The sequence below is a fragment of the Ovis canadensis genome, chromosome 22, assembly GCF_042477335.2.
Source record: "Ovis canadensis isolate MfBH-ARS-UI-01 breed Bighorn chromosome 22, ARS-UI_OviCan_v2, whole genome shotgun sequence".
Lineage (NCBI taxonomy): Eukaryota > Metazoa > Chordata > Mammalia > Artiodactyla > Bovidae > Ovis > Ovis canadensis.
This window is the reverse complement of record NC_091266.1, coordinates 42986891-43005928: the sequence shown is the minus strand read 5'-3', so window position 1 is coordinate 43005928 and position 19038 is coordinate 42986891. Positions and strand designations below refer to the sequence as shown.

The following is a 19038-nucleotide window of genomic DNA, read 5'->3' as shown; positions in this document are numbered from 1 at the left end:
GTTGAATAAAGGCTTTCTGAGCCAAACACACACTCCAGAGCATGCATGTTTTAGGAAAACCACTGTTGTGAGTTTTCTTCCTTTCCCTAAAATTGGAGTACAAGGAAAACAACCAAAAACAAAACAACTTTCTGGCTGTTGAATATCCCTCTTACATTTTATCCAACTGTGCTATCCCTGTGAAAGATTGTTCCACATCTCTTTGGGACCCTGATTATCCTGTCCCCATATTCACTTCCACACACATCTTTAAAAACATCCAACCTAATGTCTCTGGCAGGGTGGTGCAGGGAGCAAAAAAGGGTCATGTGCACCTGGGTGATGAGGGGACACCAGGGCCTACATTAAGGAAGGCTGGTTTAGGAGAATGCTTCAGCCCCTGAACCAGCCTGCTAACATCACCCATGTGGTTTTGCCAGTGCTCATTCAGAAGTGAATGAAGCCTCCTTCAGGGGTGCAGGATTATAAGCTCTGACAAGACCGAGTTCTTACGGGGTCTCCTTGTGCTTTACAAAGGCAGAACCCTGAGTCACTAATGACTGAGAACATTACACAAGAAAATGTCTTGATTTATAGACTAGGACTCCTCTTCATTATTCAGGATTTAGAACTATAGACCCTCAGGAATGAACAGACTTTAGGATCCTGTATTCAAAGTGCTCACTATCAAGAAGCCCAGGGCACAGTTTTGTTTCCTTTATGATTAGATTCCACCTCCACAGTTGGACATAGAGCAAGGAAAAAAAAAAAAAGATTAAAAAGAATTCATAACTGAAAAATGAGGAGACATGACCTACTTAGAAATTCTAAGATTTCCCTGAGATGAGAGAGGGATGAGGTGGAGGTCAGTGGCCAGGCCAGGTGTCCTAGTGGGACTCAGATCTCCCTAAGTGTCCAGTGGTTCTCACAGCATGCAGAATGCTGTCACTTCAGTCATGTGTGACTCTTGTGATGTCATGGACTATAGCCCACCAGACTCCTCTGTTCATGGGATTCCCCAAGTAAAAATACTGAGGTGGGTTGCCATGCCCTTCTCCAGGGCATATTCCTGACCCAGGGATCGAACCTGGGTCTCCTGCATTGGCAGGCAGGTTCTTTACCACTAGCACCACCTGGGAAGCCTAAGAGCTACCCTAAATTCATAGTTTAAGAAGAATAGAAAGCTTACTAAACTCCTTCAGGAAAGCTTCTTAGTCCACTGCTGCTACCAACTGGGTTGCTACCTATAAGCAAAATAATTAGGAGAGGTCACACAAGAGAGTTCCAGAAAAGCATCTATTTATGTTTTACTGACTATGCCAAAGCCTTTGACTGTGTGGATCACAATAAACTGTGGAAAATTCTGAAAGAGATGGGAATACCAGATCACCAGACTTGCTTCTTGAGAAACCTGTATGCAGGTCAGGAAACAACAGTTAGAACTGGACATGGAACAACAGACTGGTTCCAAATAGGAACAGGAGTACGTCAAGGCTGTATATGGTCACCCTGCTTATTTAACTTATATGCAGAGTACATCATGAGAAACGCTGGCCTGGAAGAAGCACAAGCTGGAATCAAGATTGCCGGGAGAAATCTCAATAACCTCATATATGCAGATGACACCACCCTTATGGCACAAAGTGAAGAAGAACTAAAGAGCCCCTTGATGAAAGTGAAAGAGGAGAGTGAAAAAGTTGGCTTAAAGCTCAACATTCAGAAAATGAAGATCATGGCATATGGCCCCATCACTTCCTGGCAATTAGATGGGGACACAGTGGAAACAGTGGCTGATTTTATTTTGGGGGGCTCCACAATCACTGCAGTTACTGATTGCAGCCATGAAATTAAAAGACGCTTACTCCTTGGAAGGAAAGTTATGATTAACCTAGACAGCATATTAAAAAGCAGAGGCATTACTTTGCCAACAAAGGTTTGTCTAGTCAAAGCTATGGTTTTTCCTGTAGTCATGTATGGATGTGAGAGTTGGACTATAAAGAAAGCTGAGCACAGAAGAATTAATGCTTTTGAACTGTGGTGTTGGAGAAGACTCTTGAGAGTCCCTTGGTCTGCAAGGAGACCCAACCAGTCTATCCTAAAGGAGATCAGTCCTGGGTGTTCATTGGAAGGACTGATGTTGAAGCTGAAACTCCAATACTTTGGCCACCTGATGTGAATAGCTGACTCATTGGAAAAGACCCTGCTGCTGGGAAAGATTGAAGGCAAGAGGAGAAGGGGATGACAGAGGATGAGATGGTGGTATGACATCGCCGACTCAATGGACGTGATTTTGGGTTTTTCCCAAACAAACTTTTTGGTCAAACCCTATATTTATCAAATCAGCCTTGATCACATTGACTGGAATTTATACTTAAATGCTATACACATGAACTTGGAATTAAACCTGTACATTAAAAGTATTTACCAAATGAATAAATGTAAATGACCATTTATATGTATTTTTAAGTACATATGTTTTACTTGATTAATAGGTTCCAGCATTTTTTGTTTTGTTTGAAAAATACACAGGAATGATAGACAACAAAACTAGAATAGATGGACAATTGTGTTAACCTCTTTTACTCATCTAATGGTGGTAGTTTGGGCTGTGGCCCTTTAACAGATGCTAATTCTATAAAACAGTATTGGTAATTAACCAGAACAGAAAAACAAACAATCACAAATCAACCTTATATAATGGCATATCACCATTCAGGAGTAAGGCGGTGAATAATGCATATAGATAGAAAAGGGGAAAAACAGAGGGGAAAAGAGAGTTCAAATAATCGATTGAAGCATAACTAAAGGTTAGCAGTTTTCCCTTCTTTCTTGCTTTCATTCTGAAAATGAAAGATTAGATTGATTCAAGCAGATATGCTTTGAAATGCCGTAAAGAACGCCTCATCTGGGGCAGTATTGACAAGCTGCCTGAGTGTATCACTGGCATTTTCATTTTACTAGCCCAGCAAGAAAAATCAGGGGGTGGATTTTTACCTCCCTGCCTGCCTGCCTGTGAATTGCTTAAACAACTTCTGCGTGCACGTGTGAGCTGCTCCACACTGTTACATGCTGGGTTAAAAAGGTTCCTTCTCTGGGGCTCCAGTGGCTTCCCTCATCAGATGGATGGGAAATGCAGTTTGTGGCCGGCTGAACTTCATTATTTAGTTTACTGCCATCTTGTATCAAGAGAGCAACTACCGAGAAACGCTTTATGCCCACACCCCCATTTTCTTGGCGGGGGATTTATAGGCCTGTTCGGCAAAATCATACCGAGGTAGAGCAACGACATCTCTGTGTCTTCAAACAAACAGCCACCCCGCTGTCACTGATCAGCGTTCCTGGGATGGCGGTGATTGAAATTTAGCACTTAGAGCAACTTAATTGGCACACGGATCTGTTAAGCATATGCCCCCACCGCAGGCCTGCCATCTGACATGCCCGTAGGGCACCCAGCGCCTTGCACATGCTCACATTTTGCTAAGAAAGTCAATTTTGAACAGATCCTTGAAGGAAGTCTGTGCAGTGGTTAAAGAGCGAGGTGGCCTTAGAGCTCAGGTCCTCAGATTTGTGCCTGTTTTGGGGTGACCATGGTCCTTCATCCCCTTGAAGTTGGAACAAACCTAAGGCATGGAGTTCCAGTTCACTTGCTGTGAAAGAAGTGATCAGAATCCACTCACTGGTGACTGTGTCTTCAGTAAAGCAGCCTTATGCTAGCAGAGTAGACCCATGAAGGATTCAGCAGCTCCTTGGCAGCTTGCTGGCTTGGAATTCAAGGTTAGACCGTTCTGTGCTCACTGTGGCTTTAACTGATCCCTTGGCCTTCAGAGGAAATCCAAAAAATCAATGTCAACATTTTTATGCTGAGTTGGAAACAACAGGACTGGGCTGAATGTTCTAGGTTATGACTACCAAGAGAGAAATACGAACCTCAACAGAAAACAAGGCAGAGCTATTAGGCTCTTCTCATTATGTAAGAAGAGCAAATAAGGGCTGAGACCATCCATGGTTAGAAACACGCTGCTCTGTTGAATCTTCCCCAGTGTCGTGGCACTCCTATGCTTCACTTAACCAGGCGGAGCTAGGTCAGAGCTGCAGGCAACAAAGGCAGCTGCTTTCTGATGCTACCATGATGGGCATGAGTTCTGGTGGATCCCAGACCACAGGCCTTATCTGTATTTATGTTCTTTTTCTGGCATCAGGCAAAATTCTGGGCTCCTAGTAAATGCTTAAAGAATGAGCTAAATTGTTTGGGTTCCTCTGAGTGAGGATGAAGAAAAGCAACAAGTTAAAATTATATGAAGATTTGCCAAAAAGCAAATGAAGCAAGTTTCAGTGTTAATTAATTGCACAGGCCCTTTCCCAGGATGTGCAGATTGGAACTCATGACTTTGTATTTTGTTTCTTATAAAGAGCTGCCTAAATTCTGTAAGCTCTAGGATCCAGGTCCAGTTTTAGCTGTTTAAGGGGAGGCACTGGCAAGTGAAGTGAAATTTGCTCAGTCGTGTCTGACTCTTTGCAACCCCATGGGCTATACAGTCCGTAGAATTCTCTAGGCCCCAATACTGGAGTGGGTAGCCTTTCCCATCTCCAGGGGATCTTCCCAAGCCAGGGATCGAACCAAAGTCTCCTGCATTGCAGGCGGATTCTTTACCAGCTGAGCCACAAGGGAAGCCCAGGCACTGGCAAACCCTTCCCCAATCTGTGTAAGTGGATGCTGCAACAATTCATTCAATTATGTTAAGCACCCGTTAAAGGAATTCTAAGCCCTCCCTTGGGCCATTTCAGTTCTATGAAATTGTAATTGTTTGAAACTAACCGCGATTTCTTCTTTTGCCTTCAGGTGATTCTCATTTTGACAAAGCTGTATGACTATAACCTGGGGAGCATCACCGAGAGCTCGCTTTGGAGGTAAGGAAATTGAGCTAATAGTTACTGTGTTATTTAAACATGATGCCCTTGGCCAGGCTGCTCCCTCCTCACCCGTTTCCTAGTGAGAAGGTTTCTGGTTATATGTTCCCTTTCTTCTCTGTCTGCTCTTTGTTTTCCTTAACCATGTGGAGGGTTTTTGTTGTTGTTTTACCAGGGGCCAGATCCTTTCTTTCTATAGACCTCTTCTTTTGGTCAGAAGTCTTTTTGCTAAAGTGTTCATTAGATTGTCTTTATGGATGTTGGTTCCCATAGTTCTCACCAATCGTGAGCTTATTGGAGTGGAAATGAAAGAATAAGGATGTCTTTGCAGAGGGGATCAGTATAACTCAAGGTCTGAAGAACTCAGGCAGGCTCCCAGCACACCAGTTTCACAGCTGCTTTTCTGTGGTTCTGCAGCACAGAGGTGTGCACACACACGTGCAAGCGTTTATTTCTGGGATTCACACTACTGAGCCATATATAGAGAGAGTATATACTGAGTGATTTTTCAAATGGATGAGCAAATTCTTTAAGAGCGTAGACTAACTCATTAGATTTGGCACAAAAGCAAGTCCTCAGATACCCAGACAGTTATTCTGTCCTCCTTTATTCTTGAAAACTATACATTCTCTTGTTTTGTTTCTTAAAAAAATCTGTTTAATTTATCTCATTCCTCTTTGGCTCTTCTCCAGTAGCCTGGGTCATGTGCTCAAACCTGAACTAGTCCCTGAAGTCTAGGAGAGAGCCTTCTCTGATTGGCCAGGCCTGGATCACATGATGATCCCTGAGCCTGAAAGGATGCAGACAGACTTCAGAGATGATATTCACACATAGACACATGTACTCTTTCACACACATGCACAAACACAAAGGCAGAAGTGGTCTGTGGACAGACCAAAGTTAGTAGTTCCATTGACTCAGTTTGCAAGACCAGGAAAGACTGGCTGTTCGCTCTGAGTCTCTGTGCTGAGGTCTAGGGAGAAAGACTCCAGTCACCCTATTTTTCAGCTGCTCCCCCTGCTCCCAGTACACTTGACAGTGGCTGGGGAGGGAAAGCTGATTTTTATGGTAGCAGTTTGGTTGCAGGGCCTGCCTCTGTTGGCTAATGTGGTGGTCATACAAGAGGAGGCTCATGGATTGAATAGACATCCCAAAAGAATGTACCAGACCTTGCAAGAAGGTTATTCATTAAATTTCATTTTCACTTGATGTCTATTTTTTATTAGACTTGACACTATGTATAAGAAGCTCCAAATAAATTGTCCTATGCTCTGGGAGAGCCCTACTATACTAAAGAAAAGGCTAGATTCTGTTATTTTATTTGTTGTCAGGCATTTCAATTAGTGAGCTCTTTTCCCAATGAAGAGGTCAATTATGCAGAGTTTCTGTCCCAAGGAAATTTATGTAACTGAATTCAAGTGTAGGAGGTTTGATAGGAGCCTCTAAAAGTACAGTTCTTTAATACATTAAGGGCCTGACTCCTGCTGTATTGTTTAAATTCAGTACCTGTTTGTCAGCGTCTCTGAGTAAGCTTATGCTTCTTTGATCAATTTCTCTAATGTATGTGCATAAATGAAAATAAAAGCCAGCTTTTACTCTGTGGTGCATCTGCCATCTAAAGTGTTGTTGGTGTATTAGAAAATTAAAAGATGTGCAGTTCTGTCTCCGTGGGATAGAGGCAGAGCAGCCATAACTCTCACTCTGAATAGGCCTAGGAAGGGCACTCTGGAGGGATTTGAGGAACAGCTTGTCCTGGACTGCAGAAGCACACGTCCAGCATGCATCTCTCTCTCTGTTGGAGTACTATTACTGATGCCCCAGTCTAGGAGGACTATTCTTTTCTGATCTTAAGGAATCAGGTTAGTGAAATAAAAAAGACATCTCATTCCAGTGGTATCAGACCTCCCTTCTGAGAGAGCAAACTCCATGGGCTTTAGTTTGGGAAAATGTGGCAAGAGTGACCTGCTTACTTTTCCATCTTAGAACCAATTTCACTGGAGAATATACACATATGTGTACACACACACACACACACACACATTCATAAAAACATATACATACATACATACACATATACACACATGCATGAAAAAGTAGAATGTTAGTCGCACAGCTGTGTCTGACTCTTTGCAGGCTCCGTTGTCCATGGAATTCTCCTGGCAGGAATACTGGAGTGGGTTGCCATGCCCTCCTCCAGGGGATTGTTTCAACCCAGGAATTAAACTCAGGTCTCCTGCATTGCAGGCAGATTCTTTACCATCTGAGCCTCCTACGAAACCTATATATATGCATGTATATATATATGTATATACACATACATACATACATATATATATATGCATATGTGTGAAAGTAGCTCAGTCATCTCTGCCTGTTTGCAACTCCATGGACTGTACAGTCCATGGAATTCTCCAGGCCAAAATACTGGGTAGCCTTTCCCTTCTCCAGGGGATCTTCCCAACCCAGGAATTGAACCCAGGTCTCCCGCATCGCAGGCAGATTCTTTACCAGCTGAGCCACCAGGGAAGCCCCATATATATGCATATATACCTATAATATGTACATGTATATACCCATATATATTCACTTTTCTAACATACCCAAAGTAATCCTTTACCTCATATGCCATGTTTTACATGTCTTATCATGTTCTGCATGTTTTATTATGTTCTACATGTCATATGTGGCAAATTATTACTGTGGGTGTTCTATTCTATTGCAACTGCTCACTTTAATACCTTATAGGAGACCATATACCTGAGTTAAAATGTAATTTAGAAAAGAGGAAAGGAGAAAGAAAAATTATTTAGAAAACTTCCCAGTTGCATTTCAGGGCTGCATTTTTCTGAGTGGCTCATGGCGCCCATATTCGGTCTTTAGGGACCCTTTTCTGGGTGTTAGCATAGGACAGGGACAGGCCTGGATGGGTCAAGGATGGGGACCAAGAAATGAGGTCCTCATGGCCCTATGTCTTCTAATTCAGTCCTACCGAAGGGGACTAGACTGCTCAGTGTTGACTCATTTTCTTTTTTTTTTAAAATTTTTTTAATTTTTATTTTTACTTTATTTTGCTTTACAATACTGTATAGGTTTTGCCATACATTGACATGACTCATTTTCTCCTGCACAAGCTTGTACTTTCTTCTCAGAAAACCTGCCTATGCCTACAGTTGGGAGTTTACTAGGGGCACAGACCATATTTTAGAAATTCTCATGGCTCTCACAGCACTGGATTCAGGACATAGCACATAGATAATGCTCAATAAGTATCTGGTTTTGAAAAGGCTAGTAAGTATTACAATTTTATCTCTACTGCATGGTCATAGACATACGACTCTGTTTCTCACTCATTTATTCAACACAGATGAATTGATTAACTCCTCTGGGCCTTGTATTGTTCTTGTCTGGGAAAGGGAGGGTGGGTAAATACACAGATCCACAGCATATAGGCTTTGCCTTCTAGGACTTCGTTGTTTAGAGAGGCTAAGCTCTATGGACAGTTAAAATGAGAGAGAACTGTACTTGTCTGTAACCTGCCTTATGTAATTATATTGAATAAGGTCCTTACACAGCACCCAGAACTGCCAGATCCCAGAATGTGTTTAATCTAATGTAAATAGACAAACTGCCATACAAATATTAAGTGTTAGCATAAAGATATGAGATAAGTGTTGCTTCTTTACTTTGCTCATGCTTGTATTTTCTCTTTTCAACTAGACTTTACATCCTTAAACCCAACACCATTCTGGTTTCATGGTAATGGCAGTGATACTTTGCTAATGAAAATGATGACAACAATAATAAAAGTTAACTTTGATCAAGCACTCAGGTTGTATTAGGCACTAAGCTCAGTGCTTGACATGCATTATTGCATCCTCCCAGTTCATTTTTACAGTATGCCAAGGTCACACAATGTGTAAATAATAGCCCACACACATACAGGCACATTAGTTAATAAACTTCATTCATTTCACTGCTTATTGATCACCTAGAGTCCTGTCTGCCTTCGGGTGGATTTTGCTCTAACTAAACAAACAACATTTTAATCATACATACATATATGGTTATTATCTATCTGCATCTTAAAATCAGAGTTTTCAAAGCATTATAACATTTTGAGTAGCATTTGCCCTATTCCAGAAAAATACTGGGCAACAGGGAACTGGTTTCTTGTCCAGCAAACAGATACATGGGCTTTCTGATTGAGCCTGTATTCTTTATAACTTTTACCAGCTGGGTAGTCCAAAAGAGGCAAGTGGCAAATGCCTCCAGGGTGTTAGGGTAGGAAAGAGGCCGAAAAGCAGCTGACCTTGCACTGGTGTTCTAGGGTTTTCAACCTTGCTGAATCAACAAACCTAGGCTGATGAGCGAGATGCCGCTATTCCAAATTAATGAGCTTTGGCTCCCAGTTGGTCTTGTCATTGATTACACCTTAATCCTGGAGCAGGTTGTTGATTTTGTTTTGTTTTGTGTGGTCCTTCACTCCAGGAGTCAAACTGAGAGGCAAAGGGGATAATCTGCCCCAGAACAATTAATTACACCCCAGGATCTTCTTCACTTTCCAGAGGATTAGGCTGTGAGACTCCGTAGAGCTGGTGGTTTTACCATATTGAAGCAAGATAAGCTTAAAGGTTGAGCTAAATAAAATGTCAAAATCTAGATACAGTATCTCTGAGAAAAAATGTATTAATCTTTCTTTTTCCCTGTGCCAGGGTAATCAGCACTCTGCTGAGAGGCTTAGCTGGTGAGAAAGCCTCGGGCAGTTGTGAAGGGACTAAAGGTGTACTCTCTTAAAGGGACGCACAGCTTACCAAGGGTCTGTTGCAGAGCTTGCCTGACCTGACTGATTCTCAAATTCACTGCTGTCCTATCTTCCAATCCACATGATACGTAAGCTTATGAAAAGATCTCCACCCTTATGGACTACGCAAGCAGCAATTCCTGCTTTTGTGGAATGAAGATTAAAGTGGGGAAACGGGTTAGGCCATTTGGTTCAGCACTGGGAGCCAGCCCTGTTTCCTTGTCACCTGAGTCGCTTTGTTTAGCTTTGGGTGTTACAGCGACTGTCAAGAGAAGTGTCCCCATCACATCTTTGTGGACAGAATGCTGCAGAGGGCTTTGAGGCAGCTTCTGTGTGGGGTTGGCTGCAGCTAGTACTTCCTGGAGAGCTCCAGGGGTTCAGGCTGACAGAAGCTGACCTGAAGATGCTGACTTTTGGCCAACCCTGTGGATAATTCCCACTAGCTGGAAGTCTCTTCCTTCCCACTCCTCCTCCAGGGGAAAAGCAGAGAGTGACATGAATAGGCTGTTAGTCTCAGCTTGGAAGGATGTTTTCCAGATAATTCAGCTTTCAGTCAGTTACAGTTACAAAGATTTAGAACAGGGATATGTGGGTGTGCTCAGTCAAATCTGACTCTTTGTGACCACATGGACTGTAGCCCACCAGGCTCCTCTGTCCATGGGATTTTCCAGGCAAGAATACTGAAGTGGATTGCCATTTCCTTCTCTAGGAGATCTTCCCAACCTAGGGACTGAACCTGTGTCTCTTGAGGTTCCTGCATTGGCAGGTGGATTCTTTACCATTGTGCTACCTGGGAAGCCCCTGGCCAATGTAAGTGCTGCCAATGGCAACCTACTTCAGGACTCCATGGACAAGGAGCCTGGTGGGCTACAATCCATGGGGTCACAAAGAGTTGGACACGACGGAGAGTGCAGGCGTGCGCACGCACGCGCACACACCCACACCCACACCCACACACACATGCCCTATACAGCCTGAAAAAGAAAAAAAAGAATAAAGCTAGAGTATGAAATTTCTCTGTAAAAGGGCTCTTCATGTCACACAAATCCAGTGATGTTAATCATCCCTTGCTGCACGTGTTTGCTGCGCTGTGAAGTCGCTCCAGTCGTGTCCGACTCTATGCGACCCCATAGACGGCAGCCCACCAGGCTCCCCCGTCCCTGGGATTCTCCAGGCAAGAACACTGGAGTGGGTTGCCATTTCCTTCTCCAATGCATGAAAGTGAAAAGTGAAAGTGAAGTTGCTCAGTCGTGTCCAACTCTTAGCGATCCCATGGACTGCAGCCTACCAGGCTCCTCCATCCATGGGATTTTCCAGGCAAGAGTACTGGAGTGGGGTGCCATTGCCTTCTGTGCCTACCTAATGGCCCCCAGGAAAGAGGCAGGCTCCCCAGCCAGATCAGGAGGTGCCCTGAAGTCTGGACTTCTTTGACTTAATAACTCCTATTCCCACCCACATATTTGTGTCATAGAGAGCTACTTGTAGTTACTGGGCTTACAAATTCATTTTTAATCTTATTTTTTTAAGAAATCAAAAGGAATGTATGCTCATTATAATGAGCCACACACTTAGAGGCAAAAGAATTGTTTGTCTTTTCCTTCCCACACAGATTGAGCTTCCCTGAGGTCAGTGATGCTAACCATTTTGGGTGATTCTGTCCCCATCATTGTGACCAGACTCAAAAATACCAAGAGATATATACACATATCAGGACCACTTTTTTTGTTTGTTTGAGCAAATAGGAGTAACTATTCACAGGACTCTGACAACCTGTTATTTTCACTTTACAGTGAGTCATGAGTGTCCGTCCAGATGAATACATTAAGAAAAATGGGTCAGGTTTATAAGCATCAATTAGTACGGATGTTGTATACTGAATTTAACTACTGCATGCTTAATTAACTTATGTAGTGCTTCTTTTGAGCCAGGAAGTGTTCTCAGTGCTTCTTTATCTTCATAACACCCCTATAAAGCGAGAATTACTAGTATCCCAGGTTTACAGATGGGAGAACTGAGACTTAGAAAAATTAAGTAATGGGCCCAGTGGTCATGCAAATGGTAAGCGTGAGCTGGATCCTGAGTGTGCTCTCTTAACTCCATGCTATGCTTCTTCTCTATGGCCTTTTTATTTGATTTTTATTCTAATTTCTACAATATTACTATTCCATAAGTATGTGTTAGCCCCTCAGTTGTGTCCAACTCTTTGTGACCCCATGGACTGTAGCCCGCCAGGCTCCTCTGTTCATGGCATTCTCCAGGCAAGAATATTGGAGTGAGCAGCCAATCCCCTCTCCGGGGGATCTTCCCTACCCAGGGATCGAACCCAGGTCTCCTGCATTGCAAGCAGATTCTTTACCGTCAGAGCCATCAGGGAAGCCCTATTTATTACATATAGTGCTTCAATCGGCATGTTTGTAAACATGTTCTTACATTCTGGTAATTTTGTGTATGGAAATTACTCTAGAGTCCTAAAGGCGATATTGCTGTATTAAAACCTAATGCATTTATAATGTTAACAGATACCTGAGATTACTTTCCAAGATGGTTGGGATAATTCATATACCCACAGGCAACAACAGACTGTACATTTCCCTATAATATCACCAGCACTGGCTATTTTTTATACTTAAAATTTTGCTGTCTGTTTAGTGAAAATGGTGTCTTGATTGCAGTGTTCAAAGGGGTTTTCTGTGACTACCAGTGATACTGAGTATCTTTTCATATGTATATTGGTCTGTGACACTCTTGAATCCCTGTCTCCATCTCTCCTCTCTTTCTAAGCAAAGGTAATTGCTTCTTCCCCAATAATCCTGAGTGTATGATATACTTGGGCTTATAATGGTTATCAGGTGTATATTTATTTGGTTTGTTTTAATAAACATCTACTAACCCCCTTTTTTATGTCAGGCAGTGTGCTAGGTAGATACTAGGAGTCACAGATTGCTTGTTCCCTACAGAAATTCGAAACTAGTAAAGGGCAGACACTCCGTGGGTGGTCATAGAAGTGTGACAAACATAGCCCCAAAGTTATGCATGTGTCAGTGTCCCTGTTCATCTATTTCCACACCAGCCTGGAAACTCAGATTGTGACCGTCTCTTACTTATTTTTGTTCACTTGGCACCTAAAATGTAACTTGGCATGTATTAAGTTATTTTTATTTTTATTTTTTTGCTTAGAAATATTATGTGGAGTATTGGTTCAGGGTCTTCTCTGAAAGTCAGGTCTGTATTGTGTACTTATTTAATCCTAAATTTTTAAACTCAAGCCTTCCATATAGGAAATACTGTTTTCAATAATGTGCTACCTGACCTTGTAAAATATCATTGGATTGCACTCAAAGAGTCAGAACACAGGCAGTGCCAAGTGTGAAGACTCCAGATTCAAGTCAAGGAATCCACTAATATCCATCGAACACCAGGCATGCACATTGGAGATTCTGTCAAAATCTTCCTGCATACCTCCTATTTCTGTAGGGATCTGGCTGAGTTCTGCCCAGAGATGCTGTTGGCTTTCCTGAGATCTCTGTGAGGGTCTGGCCTCAGATTGCATGTTTTCACTTCTCATTTGCCTCGGTGATTGGCTGTGCTGAGTTCTCCACTTCTCCTTTTAGTAAGTAATAGATGAGACACACACAAAAGCTACCATTGCCCTGAGGGTGTAGTAATTTTATCAATATGACCTTAGGAAAGAGTAAAGCAAGTGCAGAACAACTGGCATTCCAATATCAAGCCTGGTTATAAACTCAGAAAGTAGTTAAAGGATGTCAGTTTTGGTTTTCCTACCTTGCCATTGAACAGTACATGATGGAATCTTAACATCTATGTTGTCCCTTGAGATTGAGGTCAGTTCAGTTCAGTTCAGTTCAGTCGTGTCCGACTCTTCGTGACGCCATGAATCGCAGCACGCCAGGCCTCATGTCCATCACCATCTCCTGGAGTTCACTCAGACTCACGTCCATCGAGTCAGTGATGCCATCCAGCCATCTCATCCTCTGTCACCACCATCCAATTACAATAGGAACCCAATGCTTCCATATCCTCATAGCCTCTCAAAACCTCACTTGATGCTTTGGTCTGTCCTTTGAAGTCAAAACTTGAGCTTATCATTAATAAGTAGGTAAACAGGGGCAGTTGGATGTTCTTTGGGTCTAGAGCTTTGCCCTGGGTACAAGGAAGGTCAAAAGATACCCAAGATAAAATTAAATTCTTAACTTTCACCAGCATACAATCTCATTATTCAGTCAACATGACTAGCTTGTGCTCATTTTTTAGGTCTCAGCCTGAATACCATCTTATTTTTAAAAAGTTATCGATGCCCACCTATTAAAAGGAGACTCTTTTTCTTTTTACCATAGCTTTTTGTTCCTGTCATTTACTGCATGTCCTGATGTCTACTGATTCTAGTTATCACTTGTTTATTGGCCGATGCCACCAGTAGAATATAAGCTCCCTGAAGGCAGAAATATTGTCTTACTTTCCACTGTATTTCAAATGCCCAGGAAAGTGCGTGCCACATAGACAGACATTCAAGTGAGATTTCTCAATTAATTGAATGTATAAGTAAATACATGCCTAGAATCATGGTAAATTGTGTGAATCCAGATACATATAAAATTTGATTGTTGCTCTTAAGGAATTCACAGTGGGAGAAAGATAAATAGATGAGAAATTAGTGCATCGAATGTCATAATAGAGGTATTGTAATATGACCTGAGTTGAAGAAGGAAAAGGATATCTGATTTGAATCTTGAGGAACAAGTAAGAATCACACTAGTAAACGGGGCTGTTTATTGACTGGAATATACTATTATTCTAAGCATCTTTAAGAGATGATAGTCTGGCATATTGAGGAAACTGCACAAGATTGGAATATACTCTGTGTGTGTAATATTGGAATATACTCTGTATGGAGAGGATGTTTGGAGATGATTTTGGAAAAATAGAGGTGGGATAATTCATATTTTTCTGTGCTAATTATTCTGATGTTTATTCCCATTGAAGTATCATTTTTTGGTTTGGGGCAAGGAAGAAACTTGATGAAATGTGAATTTTAGGAAAATAAATGACTCATGGTGTTATGCTGAGAATTTCACTTGGGAAAGAACAAAACTGGTAATCATGGGAACAGCAGTCAGTGGTATCAGAAGAGCTAAGAAGGGAGTGATTTATTTTAGGCCACAAAGGAAGGGATATGGGGTATGGAAGTGGTTAGCGGTGGTGATTTCAATAAATCTTTTAAAGTGAAAATGAATAGGGCTGTTGGATAAGGGAGAAGGTGAAAGGAAGAGACATGATTTTCTTGCCTTAGTCTTGGATAGTCCAGTGGGTGGCGAGGTTATTTACTACATACATCTGCTCTGTTGACACCTTCTGAGCACTTTCTCTTAGTGAAGGAGAAAAGGATATGGAGGCAACTCTTTCAAGGAAGAAGTTTTGAAGGGACATAAAGGAAGACATGTAAAAATATGAAAGAGGTCATAGACTAAAGGAATATCTTCCTTTCCTTAAGTGAGGACAACCCTGTTTTATGGGGGTTAAATCCATGGAAAGAGATTAAAAATGTAGAACTTAGGAGGCAGTAAAACTGGTTGAGGATTGAACGGCAGAGAGTATATGGATTGGAGCTTCTACGGTTGGGGGGTGGGTAATCCAGCTATGGTGGATCAGGGTGGATGAGGAGCGGGCCAGAGGGGGAGCACTGCTTCTCTTTCAGCGAGAAGGAAGCCAGGTGGTTTGGAGCAGCTGCTAAGGAGCCATGAGGAAGGCCTACTCAGGGAAAGCAGGGGTGGCTCTGGGTGATGCTGAGGGCCCAGCTGAGGCCACAGCCTGGGGGTCAGCGTGGCTGTTTTCACTCCGGTGAGCAGGGGACATCCTCAAGAAGGCAGTTGGTTGTGTTTTTCTGGAGCGGTGTTAGAGGACAGGACAGCAAGATGGCTGGGGGCAGTGAGTGGTAGAGAAGGGGATCTGTGCCAAACAGAGAAGAAACTGAAGCTGGGGGTTGGGGGAGGACAAAGAGTGAACAGTAGGACCTCCCCCTCCCAATCCAAGCATGTTTAAAAGCCTAAAGAACACTGAAGTAATAATATCTAGACTTTTTATAATATTAAACTTAGACTGTATCTAGCTTCCAGGGGACTCTGGGAAAAGGACCTGGTAAGAGAAGGTGGTGTTAATCAGAAAAATTTTCTAAAAGATACTGTTAAGAAATCCACCCAGATCTGTAGGAGAAGGAGCTGCTATTTCTCCACGTGTATATGAAACAGCTGGATCTGTTTATCAGGCCCCCAACATTCTGAGTGAAAACTCACACTGTGGGGAAACACTGGGCAGCCTTCTCTGGTTGAGTTATATTAGACTTTTCTCTGTGAAGCTGCTGACTCCAACGCTAAGACTTGTGGACCACATCTGGTAGCCACCGTGATGCCTTTAAGAAAATAGTGCCAGGCTAGATATCACATTGAAGTGATGTTGATTTCCTTTCTGGTTACTTTTTTCTTCTTATCACAATTTGCTCTGGAGCCCATGCCAAAAATGTGCTTCTTTGATATTAAACTCTGCTTTTCAGAATTTAATTTTCTGGACTCTCAGTTGACCTTGGCTTCTCCTATCTTTATCCTGTTAGGTATTTATAGTCCTTGACTTTGATAACTCCATTTAGTAGCATTCTCAATAAAGGAAGCTCATTATGTGTTCCAGACATGGTGAACTACGTGTAGGTTCTGCCAAACAACATGTGCCCTTGGAAGGCTGTCCGTAAACAGGTCAGCGCATTGGGCTCAAGCGTTGGATGTCCAGACATAAATCCAGGCTCTGTCCGCTTACTAGCTCTGAGATGATGGGAAGTTTTCTAATCTCTGTTTCATTTCCTCATCATGAAAGGGGATGCAATAGTATTTATCTAGTACAATTATAGTGACACTTATATTTTAAAAATGTGCATCACTTATTAATTACACAGTAAATAAATAAATAATCTAAAACCAATGAAAATCTTAGATCTTGTACTTCTGTGGTCTTTCCTTCTTCATCTGAAATGCCTTTTCCCTTAAGGCTATTTGTCTAGTAAATAATAATGATAGCCATTTATACAAATGATTTACTGTGTGTTAGACTCAGCTGGTAAGGAACCTGCCTACCAGTGCAGAAGATACAGGAGACATGGGTCAAGAAGGTCCCCTGGGAAAGGAAATGGCAACCCACTCCAGTATTCTTGCCTGGGAAATCCCATGTACAGAGGAGCCTGGCAGGCTACAGTCCATGGAGTCGCAAGGAGTCTGACATGACCTAGTGACAAGACAACAACAACAAAGACACTCCTCTAAGAACTTTATATGTATTAACCATAAGTGAATCCTCTTGATACCCTCCGAGTTTGGTTATATCATTATACACATTTTATAGATGAGGATACTGCTTAGTGTCACAAGAATACTAGGCAGTAGAGAAGAGATCCGAATTCAAGCAGTCTGGCTCCAGAGCCTGGCTTTGAACCCCAGAGGGACCATCTCTTGTGTGACCCCTTTCTTGACCAGCACCTTCCACACAGAATAAATCACTGCTCGTGTACTCTTTCTGGTACATATTTTCTGTACATAATTTCCTTTCTTGATGTATTACTTTGAGTCATTAGTACTTTCTGTATATTTATTCCCCTTACAGGGACCATCTTGAAGCTTGCCTATTATGTTATTAACCTTTGTATCCATAGCACCAGTTATAGTTCTTGGCCCATTGTAGTTCTTCAGTAAAAAAGAGCACCAGGACAATTGATTGGGGAGTTCAGTTAGTTCAGTTCAGTCGCTCAGTCGTGTCCGACTCTTTGTGACCCCAGAGGTTGCAGCATGTCAGGCCTCCTTGTCCATTACCAGCTCCCAGAGCTTTCTCAAATTCATGTCCATCGAGTCGGTGATGCTATCCAACCATCTCATCCTCTGTCGTCCCCTTCTCCTCACACTTTCAGTCTTTCAGAGAATCAGAGTCTTTTCAAATGAGTCAGTTCTTCTCATCAGGTGGCCGAAGTATTGGAGTTTCAACTTCAACATCAGTCCTTCTAATGAATATTCAGGACTGGTTTCCTTTAGAATTGACTGGTTGAATCTCCCTGCAGTCCAAGGGACTCTGAAGAGTCTTCTCCAACACCACAGTTCGAAAGCATCAATTCTTCAGCACTCAGCTTTCTTTATAGCCCAACTCTCATATCCATACATGACTACTGGAAAAACCGTAGCTTTGACTAGATGGACCTTTATTGGCAAAGTAATGTCTCTGCTTTTTAATATGCTGTCTCGATTGGTCATAGTTTTTCTTTCAAGGAGCAAGTGTCTTTTAATTTCATGGCTGCAGTCACCATCTACAATGATTTTGGAGCCCCCCAAAATAAAGTCTGTCACTGTTTCCATTGTTTCCCCATCTATTTGCCATGAAGTGATGGGAGTGGATACCATGACTGAGGAGAGAAGACTTAAAAAACACGTGAACTGTGTCATCTGTGGACATAATTAATTGATACAAAGCTTGCAGCTTACTGTATATCACAAGTAATCAAAGGGTAACAAGAGTAGTTTAATCAAATGTCAAGTCTTGCTCTCATTCATTGCCATTGAAGGAGGTGGCAAATATTAATTTGATTCTGCCATGTAGGTTGATACTGCCATGCAGCTTGTCTGTAATTATGCTTTGGTGTATGTTGGAAGCTGATATTATTGTAAAGGGGAGATGAATTTATCCCTGTCAGTACCTCCTAGGGGTTTCCCTGATAGCTCAGTTGGTAAAGAATCCACCTGCAATGCAGGAGACCCCAGTTTAATTCCTGGGTCAGGAAGATCTCCTGGAGAAAGGGTAGGCTACCCACTCCAGTATTCTTGGACTTTCCTTGTGGCTCAGCTGGTAAAGAATCTGCCCTCAATGTGGGAGACCTGAGTTCAATCCCTGGGTTGGGAAAATCCGTTAGAGAAGGGAAAGGCTACCAACTCCAGTATTCTGGCCTGGAGGACTCCATGGAGTCAAAAAGGTCAGACATGGGGTCAAAAAGGGTGAGCAATTTTCACTTTCACTTTCTTTCAGTATCTCCTAGTTTCTTTTCCTTTGGCTACCATTGGGGGGTTGTTTAAAAACAAATGTAATGTTGAGCCCACTTGAATTCCTAATTCTGAGCCCTGCACACTGCGCTGTCACCAGAGAATAAACTTCACATAGGGGAAATAGGGGCCCCCATCAGACAGCAGTATGGTCTCTGACCAAAGCTAGGGGAGCCTTGTGTGCCAACAAAGCTGGCGCCTAGGGGTGGGGACTTCATCCTGTGTGTTATAGGGCACAAGGGATGAAACAGCATTACTGAAGAGTTTTAGGAA

At 42.4% G+C, this 19038-nt stretch overlaps 1 protein-coding gene across 4 annotated transcripts in view; it reads left to right on the top strand.

Moving 5' to 3' along the window:
- Window positions 1–19038, top strand: part of SORCS1 (sortilin related VPS10 domain containing receptor 1) — a 578836-nt gene that overhangs the window by 207640 nt on the left and 352158 nt on the right. For all 4 annotated transcript variants that reach the window (XM_069568056.2, XM_069568058.1, XM_069568054.1 and 1 more), the window contains exon 2: window positions 4820–4887. In XM_069568056.2, coding sequence (XP_069424157.1) covers window positions 4820–4887 — 68 coding nt within the window. The remainder of the gene's footprint in view (window positions 1–4819; window positions 4888–19038) is intronic.